We start from the raw sequence: 20,458 nt of genomic DNA on the forward strand, positions 1-20,458 counted from the left end.
CCATGAGTGTAGTGGGTGCTTTTTATGTGCCACCTGCATATATATATATATATATAAAACAATAATGACAGGCTTTCCTCTTCAAAGCCAAAAAATTCTTTGGTCCCAGCGATTATTAACCAAGACAAACCTCAGGTAAGGCCCAATAAAATATTGCTCTTGTATCTGTGACACAACTACTACTCACATAGACATGCTATATTGTATAATAATAACAATAATAATAATAATAATAATAATAATAATAATAATAATAATAATCCCATGCAAGTTTGATGTCTTGCAAAAAGCAGCTTTATTGGACACAGCACACATCTTAAGGAAAGTATTATCTGTCTGAGGTCTTTGTTCTAACTTGACAGACTAAAGACTCCGGTGCATTTTTACCTACACTGTGTTATGAAGGAATGATAATATAAAAAGGCCACCAGACAGATTGGTTATGGAGTCAATTTCAAATACACAACAACTTCAGGCTCTAGATGTGCTGTCTGTTTCTTTATTTTTCCTCTTGTACTGCTCTACCGCAGTGGCTAATGCTCCTCTGGGACTGGCCGATCCCATGCCACTATCACTCAGGTTCATCCACCCTCACTTATCCCTCTTCCTCTCTTCACCCAAGTCCCACATAAACAATTATTTCTGGACCTTTCTTCTCAGAATGTCATTCAACTAGAATTTCCTCCTGACCCACACCTTTCCTACACATGCTAACTTGCAGTTGTTGAAGAACATCAACTGTGCCAATCTTCCTGGTTTCAAAGACGTGCAAAAGTCATGAGAAAAGCCTTTCCACTAGATCAAACCAAAGTCCATCCCCTCCTCACTGTGGTGGGGACATTGGTAATGGGTAGTGTCAGAGCTATGCCGTCAGGAACTTCGGTTCCTGGTAGGGCCACCCAAGGCAGATTGGTCTGACACTGAGTGGTATTAGGGTCACAACCTGGCAGACGGGGCTCTGGTGAAAATCCTTGGAGTGTCCTTTTCGGCAACTGGTGGCTCCTCGGTCGTTCTGTCCCTGCGTTTGCAGACAATCTGCGGCAAACAGAATGTCTCTACATGCGGGATTGGTGGGGACCACTTGTCAAATCCACATATTCCCATGAAACTTCCTCCATGAATTCTCAATGGCGAATACCAATGCCTTGAGGGTGGTAGAAGAAGCCGACTCAACCTGCCTAGGGTGAATGTCGCCACAAGTACAAGTAAGTAAGTATCAAACCATAAATTTAAAAAAAACAACCCATCAGTTCCTAAATTATGTGAGGATCAGTGGTAAGGGTATAACTGAAAACAACACAATGATATTACTGGATAAGACAAAACATACTTACATAGCAAGCATCTTTTGACCATAAGAGATTTGTTTGTGGGAGAGTTGAATCTTCTGGTTGAGACTAAAATTTGCATAAAAGAAATGGGGAACACACAATAAATAACATTATATTTGGAAAGTAAAGGAAAGGAAAACTTGGTAAAATATTAATAATAATCCTAACTCACAATATGTTGGAGGCCAGAACTTTAGGATTCCGAGAAACAGGAAATTAATCAATCGTCCCTCAGAAAGGGCATCCTGTCATTCTTACCTCATCTGAACTAGAGATAACTTCATGTTTAAACAGAGATCATATTCCACATGGTCACATTTTCCACTAATGTGTCCAAAAATTCAGGCTTAAGGTTCTCTGGAAATGGCTGACATCTTTTATGTCCAATGTCTTCCTTCTGTTCATGTAGTGCCGGCATTTTACATGCCATGTTAACTGATATTTGGCAACTCGGCAGCTTTACGTTAAATAAGAATAAAAAATAAAAATACAATTGAGTATGGAAGTATAGACTTTAGCTTATAAGCTCAGTAGCGTCCACAGTTTATAATGAATGCAAAATAGACAAATCATGTTTCATGTTAAACGTTAAAGTTAACAAGTTTTACACATTGTTTTCATAATTCACAGCAATTTGTTTTTAGTTTTCTTTTAGATGACTGGTCACTATGGAAGATGCCTCAATTAATCATTAATCCTCTCTTTTTTGAGAATGAAACTAATTTAGAAATACTCTGTTTTTTTGTTTTTTTTTGGTATATACATCACAAGCCAAATTTACCTTTTAATTGCATTTAATATGGTATACATGGAAAAGAGGAAAAATGTTATTTAAAAAAGAAATGATCTGTAGGTTAGCTTAACAAGAAAGATATAGCCTAAACAGAATAAAATTACAACAAAACCTAAAATGGAATGACCTTTATGATATATTTTGGTGAAAATTTAGTCAATGTTTTCCTTCATTTTCAAGAATCTTTGCTTCAATTATGCAGTGTTTACTGCACATGGGATGTGTATGGCCTGATGGAAAATAACAGACATCAAGAGGCAGAGTTCAGACACTGAAGATGCAAAGAAAAACTCACATTTCCTCATTCCCCATCAACTCTCCCTGTGATAAATACCTCCCTATTCTTCTATACCATCCTTGGCCTGAACAGCCACTTTGGGCACCGGTACCCTTTGCACCCATCAGGATGCGAAGAGGTTCAATCATTGGCTACAGATCTACTACTTGGCTATGAGTTAATACCAACTGTGCATAGCATTATATCTCACTACCATATTTAAATAAGATCTCTCACCATTTCCATTTGGAAACTCTAAATTCCATGCTACCATTTCTTCAACTACTCAGTTAGTTCTCTCTTACTGTCACTGTAGATTTTTCAATACAAACAAGGCTGTTTCTGACCCACATTCTATTAACATCAGTGTGCATCGGTGACTGGTTGGATCTATCTATTTTTTATACTCTTCTTTCACTACATTACTACCAAGCCAACAGTAACTTCTAACCATATTCCTCCTTGGCTTGTGAGTGGATTTGTTAGACGGAAACCGAAAAAAGCCTGTCATATGCTTGTGTGTGTGTACATGCGTATGTGTTCCACCACTACTTGACAACCAGTGTAGGTGTGTTTATATTCCCATAACTTAGCAGTTCAGTAAAAGAAACTGACCGAAGTACCAGGCTTAAAAAAAAGTCTTTGGGGTCAATTCATTCAACTAAGAAATCTTCAAGATGGTGCTCCAGCATGGCCAGTGTCTAATGACTGAAACAAATAGAAGATAAAAGATACAGAAGCTTATGCATCAACTGCATCAACTTCACCGGTCTGAAATTGCAGTTGATTAAAGTTGGGACGGATATTCTAACCTCTGTAGAACTTCTGCTTTCTGGTTTCCTTTTTGTTTGTTCCTTCTTGAGCCATGCCTGGCTCATAAGGGCCGGTTTCCCGGCTTCCTTGGCGTATAGGTTTCCTACCTGGATGGGACGCCAATCCATCGCAGGTGAGCTGCAAGATGCAGGAGGAAAGAGTGAGAGAAAGTTGTGGCGAAAGAGTCAGCAGAAGTTCGCCACTACCTTCTGCTGGAGCTGCATGGAGCTTAGGTGTTTCGCTCATAAACACACACATCGCCCGGTCTGAGATTCGAACCCGCAATCCCTCAACCACAAGCCCGCTGCTCTAACCACTAGGCCATGTGCCTCCACTTTCTTGTTTCCTGCTTATATTACAATGAATTTATTAGTCTATATGTTGGGGGTAGTGTTTTCTAAGTACATTATAGGCACAGGTATGGCTGTGTGGTTAAGAAGTTTGCCTTACAATCACATGGTCTTAGGTTCAAGCCTCCTGTACAGCACCTTCACACTTCGGAAAGGGTCTTCTACTATTGACCAAGGCCAACTAATAATTTTACAGAGAAATTGGTAGATGGAAAGTGCATGGAGGGCCATAAGGTGTATGTGTATGCATGCAAACAATGCAAACACATGTTACTTCCATATTTGTGAAACTCAATTCAAATCTTTCACATAAGATGGTAAGAGTCAAAAAAGGAAAAAACATGGATGGTGTTGTCATGTTTACATTTCTGGCAAACATTACGTGCTGTAGCTCTGTGCTCTGAAAGTACTGGAATAAAAAAAAAGAAACCCTTTCTCATGACACAGATAAGGGTTGGCAAAAAGAAGAGCATCCAGCTGCAAAATACTGCCTGGAATGAGTACCTCTCTAACTGATGCAGGCATAGAAAAACAGACGTGAAACAAATGAATGAATAATCTGTAACATTTGGCAACTTCACACCAAAACCTGTACTGTGCAAGATACTAGTAAGATCCAGTTACTTAATTCACTAGTGTAATATCGGTTTCAAGTTTTGGCACAAGGCCAGCAATTTCTAGGGAGTAGGTAAGTAAATTACATCAACCTTAGTGCTCAACGGGTGCTTATTTTATTGACCCTGAAATGATGAAAAACAGAGTTGACCCCAGCAGTGTTTGAACCCAGAACATAAAGATGGAAGAAATACTGCTAAGCATTTTGGCTGAAGTACTAACAATTCTACCAGCTTACTACCATAATTTACTAGTATAATATTGACTATCATCTCATTCTCTTCTGAAATAAATTAATAACATATGAAATAAAGAAAAGAATTTGAACAAAAATGATCATTAATGATTAATTAAAACTAAAAACAAATGAAACTAATTTTTGTATTGGCTTCATTGGAGACATTGGAGCTGAAACTTGGGACTTTTTCGGTTTGAACGGCAGTTTTTAAAAATAATTTCCACATAGGCGCAGGAGTGGCTGTGTGGTAAGTAGCTTGCTAACCAACCACATGGTTCCGGGTTCAGTCCCACTGCGTGGCATCTTGGGCAAGTGTCTTCTGCTATAGCTCCGGGCCGACCAATGCCTTGTGAATGAATTTGGTAGACGGAAACTGAAAGAAGCCTGTCGTATATATGTATATGTATATATATATATGTATATATGTGTGTGTGTTTGTGTGTCTGTGTTTGTCCCCCTAGCATTGCTTGACAACCGATGCTGGTGTGTTTACGTCCCCGTCACTTAGCGGTTCGGCAAAAGAGACCGATAGAATCAGTACTGGGCTTACAAAGAATAAGTCCCGGGGTCGATTTGCATGTCAAATGACTGAAACAAGTAAAAGAGTAAAGAGTAAGAGTATAACTAAACACTTTTAAACTTCGTATACTGGTAGAATGTGTTTATAAAACATCTTTTTCTCTTGGCTTTATTGAGAAAATTCTATAGTTGTAAGATATTTGTTGCAATTTCAACCAATCAGTGACGTCTATTGAGGTAAAAAAACATTCTGTGCCGTATGAATATGTCCCTCGTTTAAGAAACAGATTGGGTTTATTTACATTTGTGAAGAAAAAAAGATACCATTCCCCCACCACTAACCCTAAAAGAGATTGAAATGCAATAGATCGATACTAGGGTCATAATTATGGGTGACAATTTCATATGACACCGCTAGAAAAAACTGCCATTCAAACCGAAAAGATCCGAAACTTGGTTTCAGAAACAATTGTTAGTTTTAACATACAGCAACTCCTTTTTAACAGATCATGAGAAATGCTTGTGAGGTATGAATCCAGCATCTAAAATTGATAGGGATTTTAAAAGAATCTATAAAATATGGTGAAAATTTGATTTCTGAGAAAGTGTGATGAAATGACTTTGAAAACAGGCCAACAGAACACAGAAACAGTCTCTTAGATGGGTCAATGAGACAACCTATAAATTATAACCTATAAAATAATAAAATTCAATAATTCATTAATATAAACTGTACTGCAAACTAGCATAGTTTACCATCCATTTTGAAAGGAAAGAAAATTCAGAAAAATAATTATTCACATTGAAATGTAATTAGTTTGTTTCAGGGGAGCAAGTAAGTCAATTACATCAACCTTAGTGCTCAACTGGTGCTTAATTTATTGACCCTAAAATGATGAAAAGCAGAGTTGACCCCAGCAGTGTTTGAACCCAGAACATAAAGATGGAAGCATTTCAAATACTTGAGGACAATGTTTAAATTTGACAAATTAGTAGAAAATTTAGTTAAGATATTCAATTAACAAATAAAATGTCATTTGATGTACTGTAAATTATTATTGCACTTCCTATACAAAATTCTACTGGGATCCACTATTGAATGTTGCTCCCATATCTAGTGGGGTTGCTTCTACACATACTCACACACAAACATCTTAGACTGCATCTATAGAAAGTCTCTATGGATCAAAGACATGCCATTTCCTATCTCTGCCTTTTTCACTTTTTACTACAACTACAGAAGACTCTGCTCCTCAGAGCTGATTGGCTGATCTCATGCTGCTGCTGCCGCTTTCCTTGTCCTTACTGCTACCTATTTCTTTACTATCCACAAGGGGCTAAACACAGAGAGGACAAACAAGGACAGACACATGGATTAAGTCGATTATATCGATCCCAGTGCATAACTGGTACTTATTTAATCGAGCCTGAAAGGATGAAAGGCAAAGTCGACCTTGGCGGAATTTGAACTCAGAACGTAGCGGCAGATGAAATACCTATTTCTTTACTATCCACAAGGGGCTAAACACAGAGGGGACAAACAAGGACAGACACATGGATTAAGTCGATTATATCGACCCCAGTGCATAACTGGTACTTATTTAATCGAGCCTGAAAGGATGAAAGGCAAAGTCGACCTTGGCGGAATTTGAACTCAGAACGTAGCGGCAGATGAAATACCTATTTCTTTACTACCCACAAGGGACTAAACACAGAGGGGACAAACAAGGACAGACAAACGGATTAAGTCAATTATATTGACCCCAGTGCATAACTAGTGCTTATCTAATCGACCCCGAAAGGATGAAAGGCAAAGTCGACTTCGGCGGAATTTGAACTCAGAATGTAATGGCAGATGAAATATGGCTATGCATTTCGCCCGGCGTGCTAACGTTTCTGCCAGCTCGCCACCTTATGTTCAACCTTGCCAGCTCTGTGTTAGTCACAACACCCAGTTCTTTCTCACCAAAATGTCATTCCTCTATGATTCCTTCCTTGCAATTGGTGACTTATGCGGAAGCACTAACCACATTGATCTCGTTGGTATTGGAAGACCTGTGAAAGAACAACAAAAACTCAAGAAGTTTGGCTGACAGGCAAGCTTCCCTAAGTCAACATCTTACAACCAACCACTGTACTATGACTTCCAAGTATCTCTTTTGCTGCATCTATAAAAGTTTCCACTCTTACAAAACTATATACCACCTGTTTTTGCAATGTCTCTACTGTGTCTCTCTCCCTTCCACACACACCAAACATTTGACTTAAGCCTTTCTCCAAAAGCTACAACCCTCAAGAAGTCCTTCCCAGCCATGTTTTCCCTCCAGATATCAACACAGAGAAGTTTCAGCTAAACACCAACTACATCAACCACAAAAATCTACAAACACTGGCTTCTTAATATTAGAATAAATAGAACTTCTGGTTCTTCTAATATTTACTCCCCTAATATTAACTGATGTTTCTTTTCTACTCTAGACATAAAGCCTGAAATATTTGGGGAGGGGGTATTTAATTTATTGACCCCCAAAAGGATGAAAGGCAAAGTCGACCTCGGCAGAATTTGAACTCAGAATGTAAAGACAGACAAAATACCACTAAGCATTTCAACCAGTGTGCTAACGTTACTGCCAGCTTGCTGCCTTAGATATTCTTTTCTACTCTAGGCACAAGGCCCAAAAAGATTTTGGAGAGGAGGCCAATTGATTTGATCGAACCCCTGTACACAACTGGTACTTAATTTATCGACCTTGAAAGGATGAAAGGCAAAGTTGACTGCGGCAGAATTTGAACTCAGAATGTAAAGACAAAAGAAATGCCACTTAACATTTCACCCAGTATGCTAACATTTCTTATTTCTTTATTGCCCACAAGGGGCTAAACATAGAGGGGACAAACAAGGACAGACAAAGGGATAAAGTCGATTACATCGACTCCAGTGTGTAACTGGTACTTAATTTATCGACCCCGAAAGGATGAAAGGAAAAGTTGACCGTGGCAGAATTTGAAATCAGAATGTAAAGACAGATGAAATACCACTAAGCATTTCGACCAGTGTGCTAACGTTACTGCCAGCTTGCTGCCTTAGATATTCTTCTCTACTCTGGGCACAAGGCACAAAAGTTTTTGGGGAGGGGGCCAGTTGTATTCCCGGAGATATTCAAGACATCTTTCAACATATGAAGACTCTCAGGTCATTTTTGCATTCTCTATACATTTTACAATAGTCCAGGAAACATGAAGATTTATATCCTGTCTTTGAGATATTTAGAGAAATTTTATCTACACTAACTATGACAACCTGTTCTGGTAAGAACTCAAGTGTTAACATTACATGTACAAGTGTTTCTATAAATGGATTATTTAAAAAAAAAAAACTGAGACACTGAGAAGTGGGAAGTTTTGAACTGTCAACTATCATGTGACATATTATAGCAATTCACTGGAAATATTTAGGAACTGAATATCTTTGCTGCAAGAAGACAGCTGATATACAGTGTCATTGAAAGCTGGTTTGTATAATGACAAATAAAGGGGTTTTGATGATTAACCCTTTCATTACCAAACCAGCTGAAACCAGCTCTGGCACTGAGTACAAATCTCTTGTTTCCATAAATTTTGAATTAAATTCTTCCAGCAAACCTTAGTCACAATTTATGTTCCTGATACTAACTGAATGATAACTAAGTTATTTTACTAAATTCTTTGTTATATTTAAAGCAACTGAAAGAAACACAGAGCATCTCAAAATAAATACAGTAATGAAAGGGTGAATCAGAGTAGGAAAGAAACCACAGCTACTGAGCTATCTCCATGTGAGAGACTTGGTCCTGTGTGAGGTGAATTCAGCTCAGGTGGTGGTGTTGACTCAGGTGACAGGTAAAAATCTATCATTTAAGGGTCATACACATAGCTCTATATTAATGAAATTATCATCATAGGCACAGGAGTGGCTGTGTGGTAAGTAGCTTGCTTACCAACCACATGGTTCCAGGTTCAGTCCCACTGTGTGGCACCTTGGGCAAGTGTCTTCTACTATAGCCTCAGCCTTGTAAGTTGATTTGGTTGATGGAAACTGAAAGAAGCTTGTCGTGTGTGTGTGTGTGTGTGTGTATATATATATATATATATATATACATGTATGTATATGTTTGCGTGTCTTGCGTGTTTGTCCCCCCCACCCCACAATCGCTTGACAACTGATGTTGGTTTGTTTACATCCCCGTAACTTAGCAGTTCAGCAAAAGAGACCGATAGAATAAGTACTGGGCTTTCAAAGAATAAATCCTGGGAGCAGGTCGATTTGTTCAACTAATGGTGGTGCTCCAGCATGGTTCGCAGACAAATGACTCCCACAAATAAAAGAGTAAAAGAAAAAAAATCATTTAACGCCTGTCATCCATGCTGGCATGGGTTGGACAGTTTGACCAGGGCTGGCAAGCTGGAAACCTGCACCAGACTCCAGTCTGATTTGGCATAGTTTCTACAGTTGGATGCCCTTCCTAATGCCAACCACTCCGAGAGTGTAATGAATTCATGTATCATAATAAAGAATGTGGAATATTAATGAAGGGGATGCTTCATTAATTCTTTAGTAATCATTCTTTGAATAACATGTAAAGACAAGTTTTCTAGATGAGGGTTTACGGTCAGTTGACCTGGACCTAGTATTACCGGTACTTTATTTTATCACCTTTGGATAAATGAAATAGAATAGCTATTCTGGAAGATTTGAAATAAAAATTTGAACAGATGAAACTGTACGCCAAGTTAATAAATATTTGAATAGAAATTAAAATAACAAGTAACAAATTGTGTTATTTGAGAATCATAAATAACAAATTGTATGGTTAAGCAACAACAAAAAAAAAATAATAAATGGAGGAAACTAATAAAAGTAAAAAGTAAAAATAAAAAGATGAGCAAGCTAAATATTTAAAATATGTTTTTTATGAAATTACCATTTCAAGAGGAACACATTTAACCGAAGTTAGCTTCAAGTCATTTTGGTGCAGCTGGATGGATTGTGGCAAAATAGTTAATTTCAAATCAGTTTGAACGGTCAACCAGCCACTATTGGAACAGCTGGTGCCATCTGAAGGGAAAGAAAAAGAATAATTTCAAGAGATATATTTTGTGAGATAAAAATAATATCTGTCTTGAATCTACAAACTCATAAAGCTGGAGCTTATCTGGGTTTTTAAGGTAATTAGACAACCAAGAATCATGACACTCCATGGTTACAGTGGCAGTAAGCTCAAAAATGACATAGGAACGTAGTGATATGCAGCACTGAAGAGTTATGAATTAACACGGAAAATAAATAAAAATAGATGCCAAAATAATGATATTTAGGAGGATAAAGAAATAAAGTCAATCAAAATATTTGAACATGATTAAATTCAAAGTTCTGTTCAATGATAAAATAATCACAACTTCAAAATATTGTCTGTTTTCTTAACATATTCCTATGCCATTTTTGAGCTACTGTCACTGAGGGTACTGGTTTTCAGCTGAATGAACTGGCGGAATAGACAATGAAGAGCCTTGCTGAAGGACATAACACACTACTTGGTTTGAGAATTGAACTCAAGGTCTAATGATAACGAACTTAACACCTTAACTACTAGGCTGCATGCCTTTATGTTTAATGACACTTCATATGAAATATTGACTAAAATTTCATTCTCTTCTGAAAACAGCAAATAACAGATCTGTATTAGGGAGTCTAGGACATTTATCTACCTCTTCCCCCATGGACAATAAATCCCTAAAGACAATTACCCCTGAGGACAACAGATGAGGATTTAAAACTTAATATATTGGAGAGGGGGTAATTAACCAAGCTAAGTAAATTTCCAAGGGGGTAGTTGTTGTTGGAGGGGAATTGTCCTATGAGGGGTATTTGTCCTGATACAGTTATGGGTGGAGGTAGTCATCAGTAGTAACTGTGGTATCATCATCATTATTGCTTTAATGTCTATTTTTCTGTGCTTGCATGGATCAGATGGAATTTGCCAAGGCAGAATTTTTCTTTTCACAGCTGGATGCTCTTCCTGTCATCAATGCTCACCTGTTTCCAAGCAAGTTAATATTTCCCCATCAAAATAAATATCAAATGGAAATTGTAGTTGTGATACCTGTGCCGGTGGCTCGTAAAAAGCACCAACCGATCGTGGTCGCTGCTAGCCTCCCCTGGCCCCTGTGCCGGTGGCACATAAAAAGCACCCACTACACTCACGGAGTGGTTGGCGTTAGGAAGGGCATCCAGCTGTAGAAACACTGCCAGATCAGACCGGAGCCTGGTGCAGCCTCCTGGCTTCCCAGACCCTAGTTCAACCGTCCAACCCGTGCTAGCACGGAAAACGGACGTTAAATGATGATGATGATGATGAATGACACTGCTTGTATGACAGTGACACAACCAGCACATAATATCAAGTCAAGGGTACACACACACACGTGTTTGGGCTTCTCTTTCAGTTTATGCTTACCAAATCTAGTGACAAGGCCTTGGTTGGCCCTGAGCTATAGCAGAAGACACTTGCCCAAGGTGTCACACAGTGGGACTGACTTGACACAATATGGTTGGAAAGCAAGCTTCTCAATCACACATCCACCAACGTGCCACCTCATTTTCACATGGTGTGATAGTTGTAAATGAGTGTCACCAACATAAAAGCGGTGTTGTTTATGTCTTATTATGGGGAAATATAACCTTGCTAGGAAATAAGTGAAGGCTGGTGACAAGAAAGGCATCTGGATATAGAAAACCTGCCTCAATAAACTCTGTCTGACCCATGATAGCATGGAAAAGTAGACATTAAAACATTCTTCATAAAATTCAGTCCTTTATCTTTCTGGTGTCTTTGGGGAAATAACAATCATCAAAACATTTTAATATTACTGCTGCTATACACCTGATACAGAGGGACGGCTCAAAGTACTGGCAACTTGGGCAGTTGCCCAGGGCGCCATGTGTCTTTTTAATCTACATTTTCAGTTTTTCTTCTTGTGAAAGTTTTAAAAAATTATACTTGTAAAGGCGCTGAAGTTCAGCTTGCCCAGGGCACCAAGCAACCCTAGAGCTGGCCCTGCTGACACATTACACTTATGTAAGACAGCAAGAATAATCTTTTGGTAACTGGCATCGAGATAAACTGATTAGCAATAATTGACAACAAACATAGCTTTGCGCCAGCATTTGAAACCAATATTTGACAACAGTAAAAATAGCAGAATGCAACTTACCAATGATACCAAATTGGTCACAGAATCTTACATGCTGGGAAGAATCATCTGAAAAGTAAATTTATTTTATGATAATACACAAAATACATAAAAAATACAAGGCATATAAAAAGATACTATTTGACACACACACACACACATATTTTCTTGGCTTAGCTTCTGAATGAAGATTTACAAAGCGGGGTGTCCACATCTGTTGCAGAATTTCAAATCGAGGCACTAAGGCCTCTTACCGTTCTTCCCTGACCAGGCAACTTGCCTCCCGCAAGCAATCCTAAGTCAGGGCTCCAGAAAGCTGTATTGGTCCTTGGGATAGGAGTCCATCACTCTGAACATATTTTCCATTATAACCTCTGCAATTACCTACTGAGGCCAATCTGGATCTTCAGTCCAGGATAGGACCCCCTCTCTCCGACCCTCTAGCTTCTTCACAAAGCTCTGTACAGCCCCTCCCTTATGAAAGATCACATATTCATCCTACATCATAATGGGAGGGGCCACAGTTTCCTCTGTCGGTGGCACAATTCCCACTGACGAGGTTTCAGGACATGCCAGCAGTGTACTACTAACCACCGGCAATGTCTCTTTCTTTTTTTTTTCTCCCTTGTGCTACAGGAGGGTGTAGCTCTTCTGCTTTATCCAGAGGATCTTCCCTCCCTCCCGCAGCCTTGGGGTCTGTCAGTGGGCAACACAAAGAACACTGGTGGTGGTACTACATAAAAAGCATTCAGTTCCCTCTGTAAAGTGGTTGATGTTAGCAAGGGCATTCAGCTGTAGAAACCCAAGCTAAAATAGATTATGGGACCTGGTGTGACTTCTGGCCTTCCCAGCTACAGCCAAACTGTGTAACTCATGCCAGCATGGAAAACGGATGTTAAATGGTGATGAGGATGATGACAATGATTAAAAGTGTAATACCAACCTGAATGATGCCATGTTCTTTGTGTGAGGTTCGCTTCCCACCTCATTACAATGAAGCTGTCAACATTTTGGTTACATGGGGAACTGACAATGTTACAGACGTAGTAGGAATAACTGAAGGTTGTTTTGCCAGTTATTATTAATTCAGTACTCCAAACATTATATCTGAAAAACACAAAAGTATTACAAAGTTTGCTAAGTTTCAGGGATGTAAACAACCCGACATTGGTCAAACACAAAGACACACACAAACATCTCTCTCTTTACTCTTTTACTCGATTCAGTCATTTGACTGCGGCCATGCTGGAGCACAGCCTTTTAGTAGAGCAAATCGACCCCAGGACTTATTCTTTGGAAGCCTAGTACTTATTCTATCGGTCTCTTTTGCCAAAGTGCTAAGTTACAGGGATGTAAACACACCAGCATCGGTTGTCAAGCGATGTTGGGGGGACAAACACAGACACACAAACATATACACACATATACATTTATATATATATACATATATACGACGGGCTTCTTTCAGTTTCCTATTTCTTTATTGCCCACAAGGGGCTAAACATAGAGAGGACAAACAAGGACAGACAAAGGGATTAAGTCGATTACATTGACCCCAGTGTGTAACTGGTACTTAATTTATTGACCCCGAAAGGATGAAAGGCAAATTCAACTTTGGTGGAATTTGAACTCAGAATGTAACGGCAGAGGATATACCACTAAGCATTTCGCCTGGCATGCTAATGTTTCTGGCAGCTTGCTGCCTCAGGCTTCTTTCAGTTTTCGTCTACCAAATTCACTCAAGTCTTTAGTCGGCCCGAGGCTATAGTAGAAGACACTTGCCCAAGGTGCCACGCAGTGGGAATGAACCCGGAACCATGTGGTTGGTAAGCAAGCTACTAACCACACAGCCACTCTGGCGCCTATATATAGAATGGACTTCTAGGAGTTTCCATCAACCAAATCCACTCACAAGGCTTTGGTCAGCCTGAGGCTATCATAGAAGACACTTGCCCAAGGTGCCACGCAGTGGAACTGAACCCAGGCCCATGTGGTTGAGAAGAAAACTTCTTAACCACACAGCTGTACTGACACCTGTAATATATGTAGTTAAGATGGTGATCTGGCAGAAATGTTACCATGCTGGGTGAAATGCTTAGCAGTATTTCGTCTGCCGTTATGTTCTGAGCTCAAATTCTGCCGAGGTAGACTTTGCCTTTCATCCTTTCGGGGTCAATAAATTAAGTACCATTTACACACTGGGGTCGATGTAATCGACTTAATTCGTTTGTCTGTCCTTGTTTGTCCTCTCTGTGTTTAACCCCTTGTGAGTAGTAAAGAAATAGGTATTTCATCCACCATTATGTTCTGATTTTAATTCTGCTGAGATCAACTTTGCCTTTCATCCTTTCAGGGTTGATAAATTAAGTACTAGTTGTGTATTGGAGTCAACCTAATTAACTGGCTCCCCCCACAAAAATTTTGGGTCATGTGCCTAGAGTCATCATCGTCGTCATCATCGTCGTTTAACGTCCGTTCTCCATGCTAGCATGGGTTGGACGGTTCGACCGGGGTTCTGGGAAGCCAGAAGGCTGCACCAGGCTCCAGTCTAATTTGGCAATGTTTCTACAGCTGGATGCCCTTCCTAACGCCAACCAGAGTAGAAAAGAATATGTGTAGTAAAATATTTGATGAAAAGAAACATTGCTCTTTTTCCTTTTTTGCTGAAATTCCTAACATATTTCTTTATTAATTGATTTATTTGATGTTAATGAAAGATTTTACCCCATCTTCATTTCAGCATTATCTGAAGGCCACATAGTTCCTAACTCAAGCTGTCAAACAACAGAAACGACAAATAGTCTCTCTTATCTTTTTAATTGTTTCAGATACTGGATTTTGGCCATGCTGGAGCAATACCTTAAAGGCTTTACTTGAACCATAATTTGGTCCTTCTACTATCAGTCCCTTTTGCCAAACCATGATGTTATGGGGACTGGTTGCCAAGCAATAGTGAGAGGACAAATGCAAAGACAAACATAGTCACACACATATACATGGAGGGCTTCCACACAGTTTCCATTTACCAAATTCATTCACAAAGCATTGCCCAGCCCAGTGCTATAGTAGAAGACACTTGCCCAAAGTACCACAACCCAAAACCAAGTGGTTGCAAAACAAGCTTCTTCACCACACAGCCATGTGTTATAATGTTTTGGAACTTAGCTGCGTGCATCATAACACAATCAAGGTAAAAAGCTTGCTTCCCAACCACATGGTTCTGGGTTCAGTTCTACTGCGTGGAACCTAGGGCAAGTGTCTTCTACTATAGCCTTGGGCTGACCAAAGCCTTGTGAGTGGATTTGGTAGTCCATTGTATATATATATATATATATATATATATATATAATATATATATATATATATATGTGTGTGTGTGTATCTGTGTTTGTCCCCCTGTTACCACTTGAGGACCGGTGTTGGTGTTGTTGTGACCCTGTAACTTAGCAGTTTGGCCAAAGAGACTGATAGAATAAGCACCAGGCTTAAAAAATAATTACTGCAGGCGATTCATTCAACTAAAAAGAAAATTCAAGGTGGTGCCCCAGCATAGCCACAGTCTAATGACTGAAACAAGTAAAAGATAAAAGATAATACAGGTAATAGACATAATAACAGGATTGTAACATAATCAATGCAGTCAATAGAATAGATTAACTGTGTGATTGAACAGTTGTAAGGATTGATAGCAGGATAAGCTGTGACTACTAATTCTATTTCTAAAGGTGACAACAGAATTTTGAAACTACTGAATTAAAAGATTTATAATTGTAGACTTGTACATCATTTATGAAGGTAAAATATGAAATATCAGTGATCCCTGTGCTGGTGGCATGTAAAAAGCACCATCTGGACATGGCCGATGCCAGTGCCGCCTTGACTGGCTTCCGTGCCGGTGGCATGTAAAAAGCACCAACCGATCGTGGTCGTTGCCAGCCTCCCCTGGCACGTAAAAAGCACCCACTACACTCACGGAGTGGTTGGCGTTAGGAAGGGCATCCAGCTGTAGAAACTCTGCCAGATCAGACTGGAGCCTGGTGTAGCGTCCTGGCTTCCCAGACCCCGGTCGCACCATCCAACCCATGCTAGCATGGAAAACGGACGCTAAACGATGATGATGAAAATCGCAGTAAATAAAACTGGTCACCCTTTTAGTCATTGGTTGATGGTATTGCAGAGACAGTAACTTAACCCCCTCTGCTGTTCCTGGACTGTTTTCAGAAATAAGTGCCTAACCCCAAATACACTTGCCCCTCTTCCATTCATGGATACGCCATGAAGGAAAGACAAAGTCAATACACTCACAACTTCAATGGTGTTGCAAGGGATGCCAGATATTGGTTAAATATATATATTTTAATTCCCACAAGGGGCTACACATAGAGGGGACAAACAAGGACAGACAGACGGATTAAGTCGATTACATCGACCCCAGTGCAAAACTGGTACTTTATTTATCGACCCCGAAAGGATGAAAGGCAAAGTCGACCTCAGCGGAATTTGAACTCAGAACGTAACGACAGACGAAATATCGCTAAGCATTTCGCCCAGCGTGCTAACATGTCTGTCAGTTCACCACCTTTAGCCTATTGGTTAAATATAATGCCCACCCATGACAACATGGTAGGTGGATGTTAAATGATGATGATTTACCTTAGGGACCCTACCACTGGATTTTCTGTAGCATTTCCTAAATGTTTGCTAAATTATCCCATAAGACAGTACAGGTAAACAAAAATCCATAAAGTGAAATTAAACAACAATGAATGTTTGGTAACCAATTTCAAAACTTACCCCTCATAGTTTGGTGATGGTGCCTTTGGATGAAGAATGATGCCTTTGTTATGATCCCAGTTGCCTAGTTCTTCAATACTTCCTGTTAAGCATACATGTTCGTCAGGTTGAGTTGTTAAACTCACCTCAAAGGTGAAATGGCGAGTTGTTTTGCAGCTCATCTTGGTTCAGACTGTCAACTGTTCACTTGTAAATGAAAAGAAGTCAAGTAATTTAACCTCAGGTGAAAAGAAGTAGACAGGTATTTTACAATGTTAATTTTGAGGGAGCTAAAATACAAAACTATAAAGATAAGAAAATAAAATGCCTTGTAAGATTAAACAGTCTTAGTTTTTTCAGCAGTAAGACAGATGCTACACATACGGCTACTTTCTAATCAGTGATTATCTGTTTTTGTTTTTGCTTATCAGTTATATTATCTATGTAAATAGGTTATATCGTTAGGAGAAAACAATCATTAAAATAATTATCAATACGATAAACTATGTTCAGTTATGAAAAGACTATCTCCAGTCCCCAGGCCTATTAACCCTTTCGTTATCAACTTGGCTGAAACCAGCTCTGGCTCTGAGTACAAATGTCTTGTTTACATAAGTTTTGAATTAAAATTTTCCATCAAACCTTAGTCACAATTTATCTTCCTAACACAAGCTTAACGATGACTAAGTTATTTTACTAAATTCTTTGTTATATTTAAAATTAATTGAAAGAAACACAGAACATCTCAATAGAAATATGGTAACAAAAGGGTTAACAAATGATTAATTTAACCCTTTTGATACCAACCAAGCTGAAACTGGCTCTGGCTCTGAGTACAAATGTCTTGTTTTCATAAGTTTGGTATTAAAATCTTCCCCCAAACCTTAGTCACAATTTATGTTCCTAACACCAGCTTAATGATAACTAAGTTATTTTACTAAATTCTTTGTTATATTTAAAGTAATTGAAAGAAACACAGAGCATCTCAGTGCATAATTGCTACTTATTTAATTGACCCCGAAAGGTTGAAAGGCAAAGTTGACCTTGGCAGAATTTGAACTCAGAACGTAGCAGCAGACGAAATACCTATTTCTTTACTACCCACAAGGGGCTAAACACAGAGAGGACAAACAAGGACAGACACACGGATTAAGTCGATTATATCGATCCCAGTGCATAACTGGTACTTATTTAATCGACCCCGAAAGGATGAAAGGCAAAGTCAACCTCGGCGGAATTTGAACTCAGAACGTAATGGCAGACGAAATACCGTTACGCATTTTGCCTGGCATGCTAACGTTTCTGCCAGCTCGCCACCTTCTTTCAGTTTCTGTCAACCAAATCAACTCACAGGGCTTTGGTCAGCTTGGGACTGAAACCAAATTGCCATTAGTATTGGTTTAGATGAAAAAAAATTGTTTTGTCAATTGATATTTGTTCAACTACATATCTGAATATACAGGGTGCAACAGAAAGGTTGCATCGATTTCAAAGCTTAATAAAATCCAACACATGAAGATCATCATCATCGTTTAATGTCCGTTTTCCGTGCTAGCACGGGTTGGATGGTTCGACCAGGGTCTGGAAAGCCAGGGGGCTGCACCAGGCTCCAGTCTGATCTGGCAGTGTTTCTACAGCTGGATGCCCTTCCTAACGCCAACCACTCCGAGAGTGTAGTGGGTGCTTTTTACATGCCACCAGCACAGGGGCCAGAGGAGGCTGGCAACGGCCACAATCGGTTGGTGCTTTTCACATGCCACCGGCACAGAAGCCAGTCAAGATGCATGAAAAGACTTTGTATTTCTATGAAGTTCATTAAATACCATTTTTGTTTTCTGTTTCAGTTACTACCCACCATGGCCTAGAGTAAAGAGCACCGTTTTCCCTTGTATCTTCATGTGTTTGTTTTTTTATTAACTTTGAAACGGGGGCAATTTTTCTGTAGTTCAGTCAGTATAATATAGGTTAATAGAACATTAGTTACTATATATAGCATAAGAATTTTTAATTAGAAATACATGAATAGTGAGGGAAAGACATTAGACTAAATGACTAATGTTATTTTAATATAATTCCAATCAATAATGTGAGGTAGCTTCAAGAGTAAAACACCTGTATACATCCTTCTATGTTACTTTAGTTTCTCAACACCAGACATAAAGCCACCTACTGTGACATTATTCATTTGAGGGTGAGTAGCTTCTTTGCTTTGCAATTTAATTGGTGACCTTGCTGGTGCCAATGTCATGGGAAAAAAACCCAAAAAAAACCAGAACATCCTGTAAAGTGGTTGGCATTAATTAGGATGAGTATCCAGCCACTGAAACTATGCTAAAGCAGACGTTGCTGTTCAATGCAGAGTTCTACCTTGTTGGATCCTGTTGAACGATCTAACCCATACCAGGAAGACTTTAACCCTTCAACATTCAGATTATTCAGTTAAATCGATGACTGGCATCCATGCTAGCAGGGTGCAAAGAGCACCATACGAGCGAGATCATTGACAGAGCGGCTAACCGGCTTCTGTGCCAGTGGCACTTAAAAGGCACCATTCGAGTGTGATCGTTACCAGCGTCACCTTACTGGCACACTCAGGCCACGTGCTTGTAGGGTATTAAGAGCACCATCCGAGCGTGATCGTTGCCAGAGCGGCTATCTGGCCTCCGTGCCGGTTGCACATAAAAGACACCATTCGAGCGTGATTGTTACCAGCATCGCCTTACTGGCACCTGTGCCGGTGGCATGTGTAATAAATTCGAGCGGGGTCGTTGCTAGTAGCGCCTGACTGGCCCTGTGCCGGTGGCACATAAAAGCACCCACTACACTCTCGGAGTGGTTGATGTTAGGAAGGACATCCAGCTGTAGAAACTCTGTCAGATCAAGATTGAAGCCTGGTGCAGCCATCTGGTTCACCAGCCCTCAGTCATTCGTCCAACCCATGCTAGCATGGAAAGCGGACATTAAACAATGATGATGATGATGTATGCTTATTAATTAACATTGTTTTGAATTGATTACACATTATCTCGTAGCTTCAAGATCAATGACGTGATTGTTTATTTTTAAAATGACATTGTAGGGTAGGTGTGAGAGGACAGATCTCACCAGTTTGAAGATAAAAAAGATCAAATATTTTGGCCAGATATGGCTGGCTTAAATGTTAAAGGGCTAAATGATGATGATGATGATGAAAAATTCCAGACATGTTTTGGTCTTATTGAATTTCCTTGCTAAAATAATATCATTAAACTCATGTTATCTTTCCCTTATCATGCAGTTGTTTTTAATTAGACTTTTCATGCTCATTAACTTAGCAATTGTTTTTCTTGCATGGCATCTCTGAGTAATTAACCATAGTAATTTATTTTCATAAAATGTATCTAAATGTGCGTTTACATTCCCCATAACTTAGCAGTTTGGCAAAAGAGACCAATAGAATAAGGACTAGGCTTAAGAAGCCCTGGGGTCGATTTGTTCGACTAAATCCCTTCAAGATAGTGCTCCAGCATGACCGCAGTC

General features: G+C 39.3%; 1 protein-coding gene across 1 annotated transcript in view; it reads right to left on the reverse strand.

Moving 5' to 3' along the window:
* LOC115217981 (glycerophosphocholine phosphodiesterase GPCPD1-like) overlaps positions 1 to 20,458 on the reverse strand; it is a 68,911-nt gene that overhangs the window by 29,649 nt on the left and 18,804 nt on the right. Inside the window, exons 3-7 of the mRNA XM_029787722.2 lie at positions 16,961 to 17,146; positions 13,110 to 13,273; positions 12,188 to 12,235; positions 9,898 to 10,031; positions 1,335 to 1,397 (exon numbers count right to left, since the gene is read on the reverse strand). Coding sequence (XP_029643582.1) covers positions 1,335 to 1,397; positions 9,898 to 10,031; positions 12,188 to 12,235; positions 13,110 to 13,273; positions 16,961 to 17,121 — 570 coding nt within the window. The 5' untranslated portion in view covers positions 17,122 to 17,146. The remainder of the gene's footprint in view (positions 1 to 1,334; positions 1,398 to 9,897; positions 10,032 to 12,187; positions 12,236 to 13,109; positions 13,274 to 16,960; positions 17,147 to 20,458) is intronic.

Source organism: Octopus sinensis, linkage group LG1, assembly GCF_006345805.1.
Source record: "Octopus sinensis linkage group LG1, ASM634580v1, whole genome shotgun sequence".
Classification (NCBI taxonomy): Eukaryota; Metazoa; Mollusca; class Cephalopoda; order Octopoda; family Octopodidae; genus Octopus; species Octopus sinensis.